The following is a 20,783-nucleotide window of genomic DNA, read 5'->3' on the forward strand; positions in this document are numbered from 1 at the left end:
ACTATGTAGGTCAATTTAGGGGATATTGTCATCTTAAATTTTAAGTCTTGAAATCCATGCATATGGAATGTCTTTACATTAATTTAATCTTCCTTAATTTCTTTCAACCTTATTTTTTAGTTTTTAAAGAGTACAAGGTTTTAATTTCTGTTGTTAAATTTATTTCTAAGTATTTTTATTCTTTTAGATGCTGTTGTAAATGGAACTCTTTTTTTTTTTTTTTTGAGGTACTTTTTTTTTTTTATTGTAAACAAATGGGATACATGTTGTTTCTCTGTCTGTACATGGCGTAAAGGCATACCATTTGTATAATCATAAATTTACATAGGGTAATGTTTGATTCATTCTGCCATTTTTTCCCTTCCCCCCCTCCCCTCCCACCCCTCCCCTCCTTCTATACAGTCCTTCCTTCCTCCATTCCTGCCCCCCTCCCTAAACCCAACTCCAACCCCAACACTAACCCTTCCCACCCCCCATTATGTGTCATCATCCACTTATTAGCAATATCATTCTTCCTTTGGTTTTTTGAGATTGGCTTATCTCACTTGGCCTGATATTCTCCAGTTTCATCCATTTGCCTGCAAATGCCATAATTTTATCATTCTTTATGGCTGAGTAATATTCCATTGTATATATATACCACATTTTCTTTATCCATTCATCAATTGAAGGACATCTAGGTTGGTTCCACAATCTGGCTATTGTGAATTGAGCAGCTATGAACATTGATGTGGCTGTATCTCTGTAATATGCTGATTTTAAGTCCTTTGGGTATAGGCCAAGGAGTGGGATAGCTGGGTCAAATGGTGGTTCCATTCCAAGTTTTCTAAGGAATCTCCACACTGCTTTCCAGAGTGGCTGCACTAATTTGCAACCCCACCAGCAATGTAAGAGTGTACCTTTCTCCCCACATCCTCGCCAACACCTGTTGTTGCTTGTATTCTTGATAATCGCCATTCTAATTGGGGTGAGATGGAATCTTAGGGTGGTTTTGATTTGCATTTCTCTTATTACTAGAGATGTTGAACATTTCTCAATATGTTTGTTGATTGCTTGTAGATCTTCTTCTGTGAAGTGTCTATTCATTTCTTTAGCCCATTTGTCAATTGGATTATTTACATTCTTGGTGTAGAGTTTTTTGAGTTCCTTATAGATTCTGGAAATTAGCGCTCTATCTGAAGTATGATTGGCAAAGATTTCCTCCCACTCTGTAGGCTCTTTCTTTGCATTGCTGATAGTTTCCTTTGCTGAGAGAAAGCTTTTTAGTTTGAATCTATCCCAGTTATTAATTCTTGCTTTTATTTCTTGTGCTATGGGAGTCCTGTTAAGGAAGTCTGGTCCTAAGCCGACATGTTGAAGCTCTGGACCTACGTTTTCTTCTATAAGATGCAAGGTCTCTGGTCTGATTCCGAGGTCCTTGATCCATTTTGAGTTTAGTTTCGTGCATGGTGAGAGATATGGGTTTACTTTCATTCTGTTGCATATGGATTTCCAATTCTCCCATCACCATTTGTTGAAGAGGCTATCTTTTCTCCATTGCATATTTTTGGCCCCTTTGTCTAGTATGGGAAAATTGTATTTATTTGGGTTTGTGTCCGTGTCATCTATTCTGTACCATTGATCCACCTTTCTATTTTGGTACCAATACCATGCCGTTTTTATTACTATTGCTTTGTAGTAGAGTTGAAGATCTGGTATTGCGATACCCCCTGCTTCACTCTTTCTGCCAAGGATTGTTTTAGCTATTCTGGGTTTTTTATTCTTCCAGATGAATTTCCTAATTGCTTGCTCTATTTCTGTAAGGTACATCATTGGGATTTTCATTGGAATTGCATTGAATCTGTATAGCACTTTTGGTAGTATGGCCATTTTGACAATATTAATTCTTCCTATCCAAGAACATGGGAGATCTTTCCATCTTCTAAGGTTTTCTTGAATTTCTTTCTTTAGTGTTCTGTAGTTCTCATTGTAGAGGTCTTTCACCTCTTTTGTGAGATTGATTCCCAAATACTTTATTTTTTTTGAAGCTATTGTGAATGGGGTAGTTTTCCTAATTTCTCTTTCTGAAGATTCATCGCTTATGTATAAAAATGCATAGATTTATGTGCATTGATCTTATATCCCGCTTCTTTACTGAATTCACTTATGAGATCTAAAAGTTTTCTGGTGGAATTTCCTGGTTCCTCTAAGTATACCATCATATCATCAGCAAATAGGGATAGTTTGAGTTCTTCTTTTCCAATTCGTATCCCTTTAATTTCTTTGGTCTGTCTAATTGCTCTGGCTAGAGTTTCAAGGACGATATTGAATAGAAGTGGTGAAAGAGGGCATCCCTGCCTTGTTCCAGTTTTTAGAGGGAATGCTTTCAGTTTTTCACCATTTAGAATGATATTAGCCATGGGTTTAGCGTAGATGGCCTTTAAAATGTTAAGGAATGTTCCCACTATCCCTATTTTTTCTAGTGTTTTGAGCATGAAGGGGTGCTGTATTTTATCAAATGCTTTTTCTGCATCTATCAAAATAATCATGTGATTCTTGACTTTAAGTCTATTGATATGGTGAATTACATTTATTGATTTCCTGATGTTGAACCAACCTTGAATCCCTGGGATGAAACCCACTTGATCATGGTGCACTATCTTTTTAATATGTTTTTGTATGCGATTTGCTAAAATTTTGTTTAGAATTTTTGCGTCGATGTTCATTAAGGATATTGGTCTGAAATTTTCTTTCCTTGATGTGTCTCTGTCTGGTTTAGGAATCAGGGTAATATTGGCTTCATAGAATGAGTTTGGGAGAGTTCCCTCCTCTTCTATTTTCTGGAATACTTTGAGAAGTATTGGAATGAGCTCTTCTTTAAAGGTTTTGTCGAACTCGGCTGAGAACCCATCTGGTCCTGGACTTTTCTTTGTTGGAAGGCTTTTGATGACTTCTTCTATTTCATTACTTGAAATTGGTCTATTTAAATTGTGTATGTCCTCCTCGTTCAGTTTAGGCAATTCATATGTCTCTAGAAACCTGTTGATGTCTTCGAAATTTTCTATTTTGTTGGAGTATAGATTTTCAAAATAGCTTCTAATTATGTTTTGTATTTCAGTCGTGTCTGTTGTGATATTTCCTTGCTCATTCCGAATTTTAGTGATTTGGGTTTTCTCTCGTCTTCTCTTTGTTAGTGTGGCTAAAGGTTTATCAATTTTGTTTATTTTTTCGAAGAACCAACTATTTATTTTGTCAATTTTTTGTATTGTTTCTTTTGTTTCAATTTCGTTGATTTCAGCTCTGAGTTTAACTATTTCCTGTCTTCTACTACTTTTGGTGTTGGTCTGTTCTTCTTTTTCTAGGGCTTTGAGCTGTAGTGTTAGGTCGTTTATTTGTTGAGTTTTACTTCTTTTATTAAATGCGCTCCATGAAATAAATCTTCCTCTAAGTACTGCTTTCATAGTGTCCCAGAGATTTTGGTATGATGTTTCTTTGTTCTCGTTTACCTCTAAGAATTTTTAAATTTCCTTCCTAATATCTTCTGTTATCCATTCATCATATAGTAGCATATTGTTTAATCTCCAGGTGTTGGAGTAGTTTCTGTTGTTTACTCTTTCATTAATTTGCAACTTCAATCCATTATGATCTGATAGAATACAAGGTAGTGTCTCTATCTTCTTGTATTTGCTGACATTAGCTTTGTGGCATAATATATGGTCTATTTTAGAGAAGGATCCATGTGCTGCTGAGAAGAAAGTGTATTCGCTCTTGATTGGATGGTATATTCTATAAATGTCTGTTAAGTCTAAATTATTGATTGTGTTATTGAGATCTATGGTTTCTTTGTTCAATTTTTGTTTGGAAGATCTGTCCAGTGGTGAGAGAGGCGTGTTGAAATCACCTAGTATTATTGTGTTATGGTCTATTTGGTTTCTAAAATTGAGAAGGATTTGTTTAACATACATGGATGAGCCACTGTTTGGGGCATAGATGTTTATGATTGTTATATCTTGCTGATTTATGCTTCCCTTAAGCAGTATGAAATGTCCTTCTTTATCCCTTCTGACTAACATTGGCTTGAAGTCCACATTATCTGAAATGAGGATGGATACTCCAGCTTTTTTGCTGAGTTCATGTGCATGGTATGTTTTTCCCCATCCTTTCACCTTTAGTCTATGGGTATCTCTTTCTATGAGGTGAGTCTCTTGCAGGCAACATATTGTTGGATCTTTCTTTTTAATCCAATCTGCCAGTCTATGTCTTTTGATTGATGAATTCAGGCCATTAACATTCAGGGTTATTATTGAGATATGATTTGTATTCCCAGTCATTTGGTTCATATTTAAAGTTTTTGACACATTTTGGTTCCTCCTTTATTTCACAGTTCCTTTAGGATAATTACCCCCTTTGCTGATTTGCTTCTTTGTTTTTTATCTCTTCCTCATGAAATATTTTGCCGAGAATGTTCTGTAATGCTGGCTTTCTTTTTGTAAATTCTTTTAGCTTTTGTTTATCATGGAATGATTTTATTTCATCGTCAAATTTGAAGGTAAGTTTTGCTGGGTATAAGATTCTTGGTTGGCATCCATTTTCTTTCAGAGCTTGAAAAATGTTGTTCCAGGCCCTTCTAGCTTTTAGGGTCTGGATTGAAAAATCTGCTGATATCCGTATTGGCTTCCCCCTGAATGTAATTTGGTTCTTTTCTCTCACAGCCTTTAAAATTCTGTCTTTATTTTGTATGTTAGGTATTTTCATTATAATGTGCCTTGGTGTGGGTCTGTTGTAATTTTGTGTATTTGGAGTTCTATAAGCCTCTTGGACTTGATTTTCCATTTCATTCTTCAGATTTGGGAAATTTTCTGATATTATTTCTTCAAATAGATTGTTCATTCCTTTGGTTTGTTTCTCTAAGCCTTCCTCAATCCCAATAATTCTCAAATTTGGCCTTTTCATGATATCCCATAGTTCTTGGAGATTCTGTTCATGATTTCTCACCATATTCTCTGTTTGTTCAACTTTGTTTTCGAGGTTAAATATTTTGTCTTCAATATCTGAAGTTCTGTCTTCCAACTGTTCTATCCTATTGGTTATGCTTTCTATGGGAGTTCTTAATTTGGTTTATTGTTTCCTTCATTTCAAGGATTTCTGTTTGTTTTTTTTTCAATATCTCTAACTCTTTATTGAAATGATCTTTTGCTTCCTGAATTTGCTTTGTTAACTCTCGATTGATGCGATCGTTCAATGCCTGCATTTGCTCTTTCATCTCGTTTGCTTCCCTAATCATTTTAATTATGTACATTCTGAACTCCCTTTCTGTCATTTCTTCTGCCATACTGGCGTTGGATTTTTATTGATGTAACATCTAGATTTGTTTGGGGCATTTTCTTCCCTTGATTTCTCATATTGTTCAGGAGTCAGTGGGTCATTAAGATATTGCAGATTTCCTCTATCAACTTATAATGTCCCTGGAGATTGCTAGTATATCCCCTCTTATCCTTCAGTAGCCTGAAGTCTTGGAGGACGTTGATAATGCAGAGCTCCACGAAGAAGCTGCCTCTCTAGGGGTGGTGATCCTCAGGTGGCGTATATTCCCTGCTAGTGGTCAGAGGTGCCTGCACTTGTTGACCAATGGTCATCCAATGGGGAACTAGACTGCGGGCTGAGGCAAGGCCTGTTTGTGCCTGTGTCTCTGGTTTTACCGTCCCTGTGGGAAAACCTTCCCCGCCCGGGAAGACTCACTCGGTGGGGACGTCTCGCTGGTCAGTTGCCCTCCTAGAGGTTCCCCTCAATCTACAACTACCGCCTGGGCTGGGCTGTCTTCCTCTGCAACGTTTCCAGGGGCCTGGACCTACCTCCTGGGCCTGGGAGCCTCACCCTTCGCAGGCGAGTCTCCTTCGGCTGCCTCTCCCAGAGAATCTGCCCGCAGCCCTGGAAACTTCACTCCGCCCCTAGGCGTGTCTCTGTGCGTCTCTTCCAGCAAGAAGCCACCTAGCTCCTGGGACCCTGCTCTGCACCAATCGCCTGGCTATGCAGCCCCTCCTCTGAGCCACCACCTGGAGCCCCGTACAATAGCTCCGAGACCCAGAGACCCGCCACACACCTCCTCCTCTGGACAGCCGCCCGGTTTCCGACACAGTCACTAGGAGTCCAAACAACTCACTTCGGGTCTCCTCCTCCCGCCAACCACCCGTAGCCCTAGGCAGTCACTCCAAGTTCAAGTGACCCGCCCTGTTCCTCCTCCTCCTCCTTGGGGTAGTCCCCCGGGTGTTCAGGAGCGGTGGCTCCGAGACCAAGTGACTCACCACGCTCCTCCTCCAGGCAGGCCACCGGTGTTCAGGAGCGGTCGCTTTTAGTCCAATGAACTCACCACTCGCCTCCTCCTCTGGCAACCGCCTGTGGCTCTGATGTAGTCACTCCTCGACCAAGCGTCCCACCGCTCTCCTCCTCCAGGCAGGCCACCAGTGTTCTGGAGCAGTTGTTCTGAGATCAAACAGCTCGCCACGCAGCTCCTCCTCTGGCAACTGCCTGTGGCTCTGATGCAGTCACTCCCAGACCAAGCGTCCCGCAGCGCTCCTCCTCTTCCTCCGGGCAACCTCCCGGTGTTCAGGAGCGCTCGCTCTGAGTTCAAACAGCTCACCACGCAGCTCCTCCTCTGGCAACCGCCTGTGGTTCTCATGCAGTCACTCCTAGAGCAAGTGACCCGCCGAGCTTCTCCTCTTCCTCCGGGCAACCCCCCAGTGTTCAGAAGCGGTCGTTCTGGGTCTAAACAGCTCGCCATGCAGCTCCTCCTCAGGCAGCTGCCCGGAGCCCCAATGGTTGCTCGAGTCCAAGCGCTGTGCTGAGCCGCCTCCTCTACGATGATCCCAGTTGTCCGTGTTTACCGCTCCAGCGGGGGGAGGGGCGTCTCGCCGAGCAACTCTACTTCACAAATTCCCTGCGTTCCCGGGCTACTGCCCCATCCGGGACGCCTCCCCAATGGGAGAGACTCACCCGGCGGCTTTGAGTTGGTCCCAAGTCTCTGACTATCTCCTCTTTTGAATCTTGCGTCCTGGAGCAGCGTGAAATGCAGCCGCCCTCTAGTCCGCCACCTTGGCCCGCCTGTAAATGGAACTCTTAATTGCATTTTCAGATTGTTCATTGCACAACTAATCTTTATCTTGTATTCTACAACCTTGCTGAACTCATGTATTAGTTCTAATAATTTTGTAGTGAGTTTCTTAGCATTTTCTATTTGTAAGCTCATATTTTCTGCAACTAGAGTTGATTTTACTGCTTCCTTCCCAATTATGTGTATTTATTTATTTTTCTTGCCCATTTGCCTCAGCTAGAATTTCCACCATGTATTAAAAGAAGTAATGAGAACAGATCCTTGTCTTGTTCATGATTTTAGAAGGGAAGCTTTCACCTTAAATGTGATCTTTTGCTGTAGTTTTTCATTGATGCTCTTTATCAGATTGAGGAAGACTTCTTTCCCTAGTTTGTTGAGTGTTTTTATCATTAAAGTCTGTTGAGTTTATCAAATGCTTTTTCTGCATCTTTTAAGGTGACTGTGTGGTTCTTGTCCTTCATTCATTTGATATGAATTACCTGATTTCTCAAGTGTTAAATTAATCTTGCATTTCTAGGATAAATCCCACTGGGTCATTGTGTGGATCCTTTTTATGTTATGCTAGTATTTTGTGGAAAGATTTTTGTCTATATTCATGGTTTTCTTGTGATGTTGTGTGGTTTTAATATCAGGGTGATTTTGGCATCATGGAATGGATTAAGAAGTGTTCCCTCTTCTAACTTTCAGAGGAGTTTGAGAAGAATTGGTATTAATTCGTCTTGAGAAGAATTGGCATTCTTCAAGTGTTTGATAGAATTTACTAGTGAAGCTATCTGAGCTGGTACTTTTCCTTTGAGGGAAGTTTCTGTTGTTATTGAAATGCTATCTCCTCTTCTAAGTCTCTTATACTTTTGTTCTTGAGTCAAGTTTCAGTACTTGGATCTTTTGAGGAATTTGCCAATTTCAGCTAGATTATCTAATTTCTTGGTATACAATTGTTCATAGTATTTTCTCATAATCTTTTTCAATTTGAATTTCAATAATTTACACCTTTTTCTCTATTTTTCTTGGGTCAGTTCAGCTAATAGCTTATTAATTTTGTGGATCTTTTCAAAGAACCACCTTTGGTTTTGTTTATTTTCTCTAATTTTCTTTCTGATTTAATGAATTTCCACTCTTATTATTTCCTCTCTTCTGATTGCTTTAGATTTATATTGCTCTTCTTTTTACATTTTCTTAAGTGTGAAAAGTTAAATTATTGATTTGATGACTTTCTTCTTTTTTTTTAATATAGGTTCTTAGAGCTATAAATTTACCTCTAAGCACTGCTTTAGCAGTTTTCCATAAGTTTTGGTATGATGTATTTCAGTTTTCATTCATCTCAAGATGTTTTCTTATTTTTATTTATTCTTTGATCCTTTGGTGGTTTAGGAATGTGTTAGTTTCCACACATTTATTAAGTTCTCATATTTTCTTTTGTTACTAATTTTTAATTTCACTCCACTTTGGCCAAAAAACATAATTGATATTATTTAAGTTTGTTTAAATGTATTAAACCTACTTTTTGGCCCAGTATATCCCAGAGAAGTTTCCATATGCACTTGAGAAAAATTTATTCTACTTTTGTTAGGTGGAGTGTTCAATAGATGTTATGTTAGTTCTAGTTGATTTATAGGGCTGTAATATAAATACACTTTATTGCATTTTTTATTCTATTCTCATCTCACTCTGAGATGTTTCTTTTGTGAAAAGAGGTGATGAAGCAGTTCATAACAAGGTGCATAAACCTTACATGACCAGTCTAATGAATTTTCACAAAGCAAACATGTCTATGTAGTTACTATCCCAAATTAATTGTAGTATATTGACATCACTCCAGAATTCTTCCTTGTATTCCATCCCAGGCATTAACCACTTTCCCCTAAGAGTAATATCTATTCTGAATTGTCACACCAGATATTAGTTTTGCCTGTTGTTGTCATTCAATGTATATTCTTTTATCTGGCATCTTGTACTTAACAGTATGTTTCTGAGAGTCATTTATGTTGTTCTGTATAATTATCATTCATTCATGCCCATTCTTATTTGATATTTTATTGTATAGTTATATCAGTGTTTATCCCTTCTACTACTGATAGACATTTGAGTTGTTAATAATTTAGGGGTTATTTTTAATAATGCTATTAGCATTATTTTACATATCTTTTGATTAAAAATACTATTTTATTTTATTTTGTTAGAATATATATATGTATGGAAATGCCACAGTGAACCCATTAATTTGTACAATTAATCTGTGTCTTGTATTTTTAATTTACATTCCGTGATTATAATTTATTTAATTGCTAAATGAAAACCATCTTTTATGAAGTATCTGTTCAGAATTTTATTCATTTTTTAGTTGTATTATTTTATTGTTTGGAAGGAGTTTTTGGAATTTCGATATGAGTATTTTCAAGTTAATTTATCTCAAATATATTTTCCTATTCTGTGACTTGTCTTTTTGTTTTCTTGGTGGTGTCCCTTAGTGAATGGAAATACTCGGTTTTAATGAAGTCTTGTTTATCCATTTCCCTCCTATTTAAGAATTATTTGCCTCTACCTGGGTCATAGAGATGTTTTCCTATATTGTCCTATAAAACTTATTATTTTATCTTTCACATTTAAATTTGCAGTTCATCTGAAATTAATTTTTGCATAAAATATGAGGTAAGGGTCAAAGTTCCCTTTAAATCCATATGGTATCTGATTAATCTAGCATCATCTTTTGAAAAGACCATCTTTCCCACCTATACTGCATTGTCTCCTTTGTCATAATTCAGGTGAACTCTAGGTGTGTGTGTATTCCTGAATTTTCTGTCCTGTTTCATTTTCTATCTTTGTGACAATACTGTACTCTTTCAAAGTAAAGGCTTTCAATAATTCATCATTTAAAAGTATTTGGGGGGGTGGTCATAGATAATCATCAGATTAAGGAAATTACCTTCTTTCTAATTTGCTGGGATTTTTATTATATACAAATACTGACCTTTATCAAACATTTTTACTGTATCTTTTAATATCTTTTTATATTTTTGGTCTCTTTTTTTTCTTAGTGTGATGAATTATACATTAACATTCGAATGTTAAACTGGTCTTGGATTCTTGGAATAAAACAGACTTCATTTGTTATATTACAGTTTTTACATATGTTATTAGATTTGATTGACCTTGTTTTTTTTCATTTATGTTCACAAGAGATATTAATCTTTAATCTTGTGATGTCATCGTGTCATTGTGACTTTTTGGCATCAAAGGTTTGCTATCTTCATAGTGTGTTGGTAAGTATTCTTTCCTTTTTTCTATTGTCGAGAAGTTTTACAAGATGAGTGTCTTATTTTAATTAATTAATTAACTTCTGTATTTATTGTGACAGTGCTGGGGATCAAACCCAGGACCTCATGTATGTTAGACAAATGTTCTACTTCTTGAGCTATACCTCCAGTCCTGTTGATTTAATCTAAATTATCAAAATTTGTCATAAAGTTATCCATTCTCTTATTATCTTTTCACATGTTAGAACTTTGCTATATTCCATTGCATTCCTGCCATTGGCGACTTCTACCTTTTTTCCCCTCAGTTTTACCTGGGACATGTTAAATTTATTTATTTAAAGAACTAATTTTTGACTTTGTTTATTTTTCTGTGTTGAATATTTGTTTACTGTTTTACTAATTTATTTTACTTTACTTTTTATTATTTTATATATATATTTATATATATATTTATATATATATAAATATTATATATTTATATTTATATATATATTTATATATATATATTTGGGGGGTACTGGGGCACTTGATCTACGGGCACTTAACCACTGAGCCACATCCCCAGCCCCTTTTTTGGATTTCATTTAGAAGAAAAGAAGGAAATGTGGGGAATGAGGAGAATTATTTAGAAACAGGGTCTCACTGAGTTGCTTAGGGCCTTGCTAAGTTGCTGAGGCTGGCTTTGAACTTGTGCTCTTCCTGCCTCATCCTTCCAAGATGCTGGGATTACAGGCATGCGTCACCATGCCAGACTTTACTATTATAATTAACATTAATTTTACAAATTAATGGGTTTCACTGTGGCATTTCCATACGTGCATATGTTCTGCATTGATCATATCCATGCCCACCCTTCCTTCTTTTACCTTCATCTGCTCTCCCCTCTTGTTCTTCCTCCTTCCTCCTCCTCCTCACCATTCCTAGTAGTCCCTCTTCAGGTCCTTTTTTTAAGTTTCCATATGCTTTATTTGTTTTTCTACGTCTAATTTATTTTACTCAACATGATGTCCTCCAGTTCCATCCACTTTTCTGCAAGTGACAGGATTTCATTAGTCTTTATGGCCAAATAATTCTCCAGAGTGTGTGTGTATGTGTATATGTGTGTGTGTGTGTGTGTGTGTGTGTGTGTGTGTGTTCATATTTTCTTTATTCATCAGTTGGTAGGCACCTAGGCTGACTGTTTACATAGTTTGGCTATTCAAATAGTACTGCAGTAAATGTGGGTAGTAGGTGTGTAGGTGTCTTTTTTTTAAAAAAAAGTTCTTTTAGTTGTCAATGGACCTTTATTTTATTTATTTATATGTGGTTCTGAGAATCAAACCCAGTGCCTCATGCATGCAGGCAAGCCCTGTACCACTGAGCCACAACTCCAGCCCTGTATGCTGAATTTATTCCCTTCAGGTTATTCCCAGGAGTGGAATAGCTGGCTTACATGGTGGTTGTATTTTTAGTATTCTGAGGAACCTCCACACTCTTTTCCATAGTGACTGTAATAATTTATATTCCCACTAGGTATATAAGGGAATCCTTTTTCTCCATGTTCTCACTGTGTTTGTAATTTGGGTTTTTTTTTTTGTTTGTTTGTTTTTGTTGTTGTTTTTATTTTTTGTAATAACTATTCTGGTTTCATTCCATTGAGATCAGATAAGATGCAAGAAATTATTTTAATTTTTTAACTTAGTAAGGCTTGCTCTGTGGCCTAATATAAGGTGTAATTTGGAGGAAGTTTCATGTGCTGATAAAAAGGATGGTAATTATTAAATTTTTCATTTTCTTTAGAGCACCGACTTTTGATTTTTTGTATTACACATTTGTTTTATTTTGCTAGTTTTTGCTCTTTATTATTTCTTTGCTTCTACTTATTTTGGGTTTAACTTGCTGTTCTTTTTCTACATCTTGAAATGGATGCTTACATAATTGTTTTATAATCTTCTTTTCCAATACATGCTTTGAGGGCTAAATAATTCTCTTTGAGTACAGCTTTGGCTACTTTTTATAAATCTGATGTGACATGATGAAATAATTACTGAATTTAAAACATTTTGTAATTTTGTAATTTTGTAATTTTTTTTTCCATAAGATTTTAGTAGATTTAATTACCAAACATAGTTCTCTTTTCATTACAGATTTCTAGTTTTATTTCACTGTTTTCAGAGAATATGTAGTATTCAATCATACATTGAGACTTGCTTTATGACTTAGAATGTGTTAGGTTTTTGGTAAATCTTCCATAACTCTTGAAAAAAATGTATGTTCTGCTGGTCAAGTTTGTGATTTTTTTTTTTTTTTTCAGATTTACTACATCTCCAACCTTTTCAGTTGGGTAATGTTATCAATTATTGAAAGCTAATTTAAAATATAACTAATTTATGACTATAACATAAAGTTTATTTCTCCTTTTAGTTCTGGTAATCCTTGCTTTTTGAGTCTGTTATTAGGTGGATATAAATTCAGCATTGTATCTTTCTGTTCAACTGAGCCTTTTTATCTCTAGTAATACCTCTTTTAATATCTATTTTTTCTGGTATTGGTAAAGCTATGTAAGCCTTTTTTGCTATTATTTCTGAATGATTTATTTTTCTTCCATTCTTTTTAAATTTCTGACTGCAAGTTCTTAAAAAGTATACCACTTATAAATAATATGTATAGTTGGTATTGATATTATTTAGTCTTAAAATCTTTATCTTTTAATTGAAATATTTAGTTCATTTACATTTAATGATATTGATATACTTGGGTTTGAACCTATCATTTTACTGTTTATTTTCTTTTAGTTCCATCTTTGTTAGTTTTTTTTTTTTTTTCTCCTTTTGGTTTGATCACATTTTTAAACAAAACTTTCCTTTTCTTTTATTACATTATCAGTAACAGTTGTCCCCCTCCCCTGCCCCACCACCCTTATCCATGGGGGATGCATTGTAAGACACCCCCCGACAGTGACTGCCTGAAATAGCAGATATTACTAAGCCTGTTATGTTTTGGATATGAGGTATCCCTCAAAAGCTCCTCTTGTTAATGCAGGAACATTCAGAGGTAAATGATTGGATCATGAAATATAACCTAATCAATCAATCCTAGTTTGAATGGGCTAACTGGATAGTAATTGTAGGTAGGCAGGGCATGACTGGAAGTCACTGATGGTATACCCTGGAAGGATGTATCTTTCCTGCACCCCTTTCCTACCCCGCCCCTCTGCTTCCTGATTGTCATAGGTGAGTATCTTTTTTCCTCTGCACCCTTCAGCTGTGATATTCTTCCTCACCTTGGGCCCAGAGCAGTGGAACTGGCTGACTGTGCTCTAAACTCTGAAACCATGTGCCAAAATAAAATTTTCCTCCTCTAAATTGTTCTTGCTCAGTATTTTGGTCACTGTAGCAAAAAGCTAACTAACACAGAGCCCAACATATACTATGTTTTTTCCTATCTATACGCAGAGTTAATATCTTTTCTGTCTTAACTAAGCATTATCAGATACTCTATAATTTTTGCAGTTTGAGATGTGATGGCAAAATTAGCATGAATTTTTTTCTTCACTGTTTCACAGAATGTTCATTCTTTCTGTACGTCTTAGAAACTTCATATATTTTCCTTTTCTTCCCTCTTTAAATAGTCAAGAACTTTCACCTTTTCACTTAAAAGATGTATTTAAAGATTCCCTTTGGCATATACATATTGCCAACATCACTACTTTTCTACTTTTCTACTTTGGTACCATTATTAAATAAAACAAGGGGATTCGTGAACACAAGCACTGTGATACCATGACAGTCAATCTGCTAACTGAGATGGCTAAGCGACTTTTTAGAAGGTATCATATATAGCATAGATACTCTAGTCAAGCGGATGATTCCCTTCCCAGGCCGGACAGGGTGGAAACAGCTAGATATTTCATCATGCTGCTCAGAATAGCATGCATTGTGAACCTTATAAATTGCTTATTTCTGGATTTTCCATTTAATATTTTTGGACAGCAGTTGACCAAGGGTAACTGAAACCATGAAATGCAAAACCACAAGATAAGAAGGGGACTTACTATAGTCTTTTTTGTTGTTGTTGTTTCCCTGGTGAGCACAACATGAAGCCTTAAGTTACTAGAAAGCACCTTTACTTAATGCCTTTTCTTTTTCTCAGATAGTTCAATGATTTTAAAAGACTTTAACTCCATTTTTTCTTTTCCTCCTTTTGTATGATTATTGTTACGTGTTTTAGTCACATATAGTGTGAATCCCACCAGACATTATTATTATTGTTTTATTGACAATCAATATTCAATGTTCAATATTAGATTTCCTTACATCTTTACCATTTCTATGGTATATTTTGTTTCTGTATTATTTTATTTCCATGTGGGTCATTTTCCTTCTGAAGAACTCATTTAATATTTAATATGTCTCTTTGTACAGGTCTCTTGTGTATCTTAACTGCATTTGTGCAAGAGTTTTTGGTTACATATTAAGAATTCTAGTTGGTCAGTTATTTCTTTAATAGGTTACAGGTATCACTTTTTGTCATCTTGTTCCATTGATTCTGTTGAGCTGCTAGAGAATAGTCCATCTTTTGATTCTTAAAAAGTAATGCATCCAGTCTGGGGTTGTAGCTCAGTGGTAGAGTGCTCGCCTAGCACATGTGAGGCACTGGGTTCAATCCGCGTGCGTGCGCACACACACACACACATACATATACGCGCACATGCACACACAAATAAATAAATTAAATAAAGAAATAAAGGTATTGTGTCCATCTACAACTAAAAAAGATATTTTAGGAAAAGAGTAATACATCCTGTTTTCTTTTACCACTTGTAAGATTTTGTCTCTTTGGTTTTAAGCATCTTTACTTTGATATGCTAATGTGGTTTTTCTTTTGAAATTATTCATCATTTTATCAGTTTTTTGAAATGATTTGTAAGATATTTAAATTCCTTCTGTAATTACCTGCGATGTGTGAATCATCTGTTGTTTGGCCTCTTTTGTTTGTTGTTATTTTTAGCTTTAGGTCACTAGGTTTTTGGGGGGGTTTGTTTGTTTTTGTTGTACTAGGTGTTGAGCCCATGAGCCACCATGCCTTGCTGGTCATTAGGTCTAGTTGGAATTCTGGCTATGGTGTGTGAGGGATTGTGGAGGATGTGGCTGACATATTCCCCTAGGAAGGATTTAGTATTATGGAAAGCAAATTACCTGAATCACTCGGGGAACTTGAATTCCATGTTTCTCTCCCCAGGACTCTCTGCGGCAACTGAACTATCTGCTTGCTGTTTCAGCCTGCTAGCACTGGTTCTCTGCCTCGCTTCTCAGCTTCTTGCTCTGTAGGTCTGCAACTTGGAAATAGCACATGCCGTAACAGGAATATCATGTATAGCATTGGGCTCACCACATACTTCATTTGCTCTGACTCCTGTGTGCCAACTGTCTTGGTAGTCCTGTACTCTGGTAATCTTCCCATCATCCTAACTCCACAGCCACAGTTTAAGCCAGTCAATCTGCTTATCCTGCTTGTCTGCACCTAAAATTGACAAACACCCTCAAGGGAAGAGAGTGGTGGTGACGGTTGCTTTATCTTCTTGTATTTCTCTTCTCCCTGGGATCTTAGCCCTCTAGTCCTGATAGCCTTGGTACTCTTCACTGCTTTAAAACATCTGGGAGTTTTATTGTTTTTTCACTTCATTATATTCAGCTTTCATCTTTGTTCTCAGCAGGAAAGTTGAGTCTGATCCAAGCTGCTTCTTCACAGCTGGAGGTATAAGTCTGCATCTGATGAGTTTTAAATAATTTCTTGATGTATATGATGTTAATTGCCGTATGTTTCACATTCTCTAGGATGCAGTGTCAGCCTTACTTGCAAGAACCTCAGCTGAGCTATTGGCTGTGGAACAAGAATTAGCACAAGAAGAAGAAGAAGGAGAAATGGGGCGAGAAGTACAGAGGGGTCCAGAAGGAGATTGGTAAACAGCAGTCATTTCCTTTTGCAGTAGGAACTGGCTGGGGAGGTGTTTAATTTCTTATAAGAAACTTCAGTGAAACCTTTATAGGTTCATCTCTTCTGGAGTTACAGAAAACAGTGCAGCTTCAGGAAGCTAAGGCTATAGGGTCTCTCCTTGGCCATTAGAGAGTTAAAGGAGGTAATAGAAAGATTGTGGGCAAAGTTAACACATTAGCCAATTTTTTTATTCTTACTTCAAATAATTTTGGCATTAACTTTTAAATCGTGGCTTTTTTTTTTTTTTTTTTTTTTTTTTTTTTTTTTTGAGGGGAGGTACCAGGGCTGCTCTACCACTGAGCTATATCCCAGCCCTTTTTATTTATTTGTTTATTTTTTGAGATGAGACCTCACTAAGTTGCTGAGGTCTTGAACTTAAGATCCTCCTGCCTCAACCTCCTGAGTCACTAGAATTAAAAGCATGTGTCACCATGCCCAGCTAAGCCTTTTTTTTTTTTTAAGTCTATAAACTATCAGTTTTGAAAGATATGAGAGATTATTGTAGAGTCACAGATAAATTGGAAACTGGTCCTCTTTTTCAATTTCCAGGAGTGCCATTTAGGTTGAGGTAAGACAAAGCAGGTAGTTAGCACAAAGTTTCTGAGGAGCTATTTCTCAGTTACCATGTTCACCTTATTTTTCTGTTTCCTTCTTTGTAACTGCACCCCGTCCTTTAGAAAGAGATGTCCAGATTCATATATCTGTTTATCTGTAGAGAGCTATCTTTCTGGTTTATAGTGTTTAAAAACAAATTTTAGTGAATGCTTCAGTATGTATATGTACTATATATATAAATTCATTTGGATAAAATTTTTATATAGTTGCTTATACTGTTATGTTTGAACTATTGTTAACACATATGTACACATACATAGTATGTATGTGTATGTATGTACGTATATATTAAACCTTTTGAAACTCAGTGACAAGATAAATCATAAATAACAGTCATAGACCACTTGGAAGGAAGGGCCTTGACAGTAAAAAGGTAGAGACAATTTGTGCTTACCAAAAGTACTTAATAGTGAATAAAAATCAAGCACTGCAGAACAAATAAATATGAGAGTGATTATAAGGTTTATTATAGTACCTTTGAATACCAAGCTTTTTTCATGATTGTAAAATATATTTCACATTACACGTATTTTTAAAAATTCACTTAGTATGTAAATAAAGAAATTTATAACTCATAGCAATCATTACTGGTTCCCCCTTGTGTTCATTTCATGGCTATACGTTCAATACCTATTCTGTGGCAATTTGTCAGTATGTCACCAATTGCAATTAAAGCTCAGCATTTAGATATCAGTGAAAAAAATTCCAATCTAAGAATATGTCTCTCAACAAAAGCAAGAGATGGTCTAAACCATCTCAGTATTCCTGTGTGAACTGATTTCATCACTAGAGCACCACTTGACATGCCACCCAAGTCTTTGGTAAACCTGAGCACAAATGGCACAGGAAGCTTCTGTTGATTTAGTAGTAAAACTTTCTTTACATGGGGTTTTCTCTGCTACTTTGAGCAGTCAGTAATGAATGTTTTTAATCCTTATGTTTTTATTCACTCTTAACTGAGTATCCCCATTCTCTCCTATGATTAATGTTACAATAGATGAATTACTAATACCAAGTTGCTTCATTTTGAATGTCAGTATTTTTAAATGCTGGGATTAAAATTTATACATGATTTTAGAATATTTCTACTTTAATGGAAGTTAGGACAAATTTCATAAGTTTAACCTCGTAGTACTACACTATGGAGCTCATGCAGTATATTGCTAAATAATAAAGTGAGTTTTTTTATGAACTATTTATTAAAAGTTCCATTTTGTTAATCATTTTGTTTAAGTCTGTTGTCTGTTTCTCAAATAATAGGTTAATATGCCTAGGTTGCACTGTTTATAGAGCATGCCCACTTGACTTAAAGTGTGTCTGTTTTCATTTTATTTCACTGTAGGTTAACAATGCTAAGAGAGGCCTCTGATGAAATTGTGGCTGAAAAAGAAACTGAGGTTAAATTGTCAGAGGGCAATAGCTGTACAGAAGACTTAAGTTCATGCACTAATGTGCCTGAGATGAATGAAGGCCAGTGGAGGAAAGAAAATGAGCATGCCAAAGACTGTAGACATCAGCCACCCATTGGAGTACCCACCCTGGTGAATATTCAGCTGTACTCTCCTTTTAAAACAGATGCCTCAGACACCATGTAGACAAAGGAGATGCTTGTTTATCTCTTCAGGTGTAATTCCATGTTAAGATTTTGGTCTGAAACCTGATCATAAAAGCCATTTAAAAGATATACTATAAATGCTTTAAAAATTTTAAATGGGCCAAAGTATTAATTCTTCACAAATTTGATGTAAGAAGAGGAATAGTACTACTTTCAGTCTCTATAAGTATTCTGTGAATATTTATTAGAAGTATTTTCTGAACTTCTTGGATAACAGCAGGGTGACTACTTAATTGTGTCAAATTTCAAAGTTTATTTCAATTTCAAACATGAAGCAAACATTTGAAGTTCATTTTAGTTAGATGGTGTTCTGATTGAAACCTCCTCTAGAAAGATGACAGAAGACTAGGTTTAGGCACAGATGCCAACCAGGTTAAACAAGCGACTTTCGTATTAAGTGAGAGACGTGTTGAGACCACCATCCCCAAATGGGGAAAGTCTTTTATAAGGTTCAAGGATTCTACACACTTGGAATATTGGTTATGGAGTTTAGAAAATTCTAATTCCTTATTTCTGAGAAAATAGTATTATACCCTGACCAAGGACTTCCTTTTACAAAGAAGCAAATTTTCATCAAGAGGCAGGTCTGGTATCAAGTTATTCCTGGAAGATGAAAGACAGATATCTGCCTGTGCCTACAATTTTGTATTTTGAGACAGTTCTGTTTTAACTTAAATTTTAAAAAATCCAAATTTGGCTTCATAACCGTTATTATATTTATATATGCATAATTGTATTTTCCATTTAAATCTATAAATTTGTGGCATATTTTCATTTTCTTATATTTATTAATATTTTGAAAAAAATAATTAGGAAGTTAAAGAATGTTAAATGATGATATATTTCAAAATAGAATTCTTTAAATCGAAACCTTCATTTTTAATTCTAACCTGTTAAAGGTGGCACTTCTATTTATGGGTAACCTTTATGAACAGATCCTACCTACTGTGGTAACTTCCTAAGAACCTGGTGGAAATCCATTCTCCCTACTTTCCCTTCAGAAGCACTGTGTTCTATGATGCAAGCATTCCCCTAAAGAGTGTTTCAAGTGCTACATGAATCTGTTTGGCATTAGGTATTTCTTTTTCCTTAGAAGAATGGAGAATAAATGTACACACATCAATTAGCTCCTGATAAATTACCAACTTTTCTTGTAGGTTGACAAAGAGACAAATACTGATGATGCAGTGAATGACAGTATGGCGGTTCGCCCCAAAGACCGCAGCGGCCTGAGCTCTCGACAGCATCCCTTCGTGAGGAGCAGCGTGATAGTACGCTCGCAGACTTTTTCTCCAGGAGAGCGAAGCCAGTACATCTGCAGGGTAAAGTGACAGCATGTGCAACTGTGGCTTACCCTCCTGCCCATGAGTACATTGCCCATTATTGACAAGAAACTGCAAATTCTGACTACAAATATTAAGAGGTTCTTTTTAGCTAGTTTTCCCACAAATTTAATGTCTCACTGGTCCTAATGTGATTTATTTGGCAAGTAAGTGAATTTTAAAGATCCAGATGCTAAGAATTTTTGGACTTTCATCTAAGAAACATAAGTGACTTTTAAGATGTATATTTTGTATGTTTCTACTCTATATCATGCCTGCTTCAAACCATGTTAATCTTGCTGAAGTGAAAACTGCAAATTAGATTTTAGAACAAAAAGCATCTCTTAATAATGCCTCTGGACACTGAATCAGATTTATAGCTCTTTGAAGAAAATTGTGAGATTTATATCCATTTACCAAATGGTACTTCTAGAAGTATTTATAATGTATAATAAAGTAGATTTAATATTGTAAAATGGGTTAGAAATACTTCTAAAATTCTAAGTTTATTCATTCAAGTTAAAAAGAAATACTTTAATTAAATACTTTCTAGATACTGGGAATTAATCCAGAAGCAAAAGAGACCTAAACCACAAACAATAAATATGATTGAATAAGCTGGGAAGTGCCTTGTAGGGTGACATATTGGTGCTATGGGAAGCACTGGAGCAAGGTAGAGGGATTGGGAAAGTGGGAAGCAGGGTGCAGAGTAGGCTTTGTAGATAGATAACATTCTGCGGAGACCTGAAGCAGGTGAGGGGGTTAGCACGGGCTGCTCGGGCCAGGAGCATTCTAGATAGTTCAGACTTTCTAAACTCTGATCTTGAGCTCTGTACTTCGTGGAAATCTTTCTTTAAAGAAACAATTATTACATTAACTAAAAATAAGAAGGATTGTTTTATTTCAAAAGATGT

At 36.1% G+C, this 20,783-nt stretch overlaps 1 protein-coding gene across 1 annotated transcript in view; it reads left to right on the forward strand.

Moving 5' to 3' along the window:
- Window positions 1–20,783, forward strand: part of Wwc2 (WW and C2 domain containing 2) — a 221,013-nt gene that overhangs the window by 178,959 nt on the left and 21,271 nt on the right. Inside the window, exons 17-19 of the mRNA XM_047549990.1 lie at window positions 16,158–16,282; window positions 18,275–18,473; window positions 19,705–19,869. Of these exons, the coding sequence (XP_047405946.1) occupies window positions 16,158–16,282; window positions 18,275–18,473; window positions 19,705–19,869 (489 nt within the window). The remainder of the gene's footprint in view (window positions 1–16,157; window positions 16,283–18,274; window positions 18,474–19,704; window positions 19,870–20,783) is intronic.

The sequence above is a fragment of the Sciurus carolinensis genome, chromosome 4 (assembly GCF_902686445.1).
Source record: "Sciurus carolinensis chromosome 4, mSciCar1.2, whole genome shotgun sequence".
NCBI classification, from domain to species: Eukaryota; Metazoa; Chordata; class Mammalia; order Rodentia; family Sciuridae; genus Sciurus; species Sciurus carolinensis.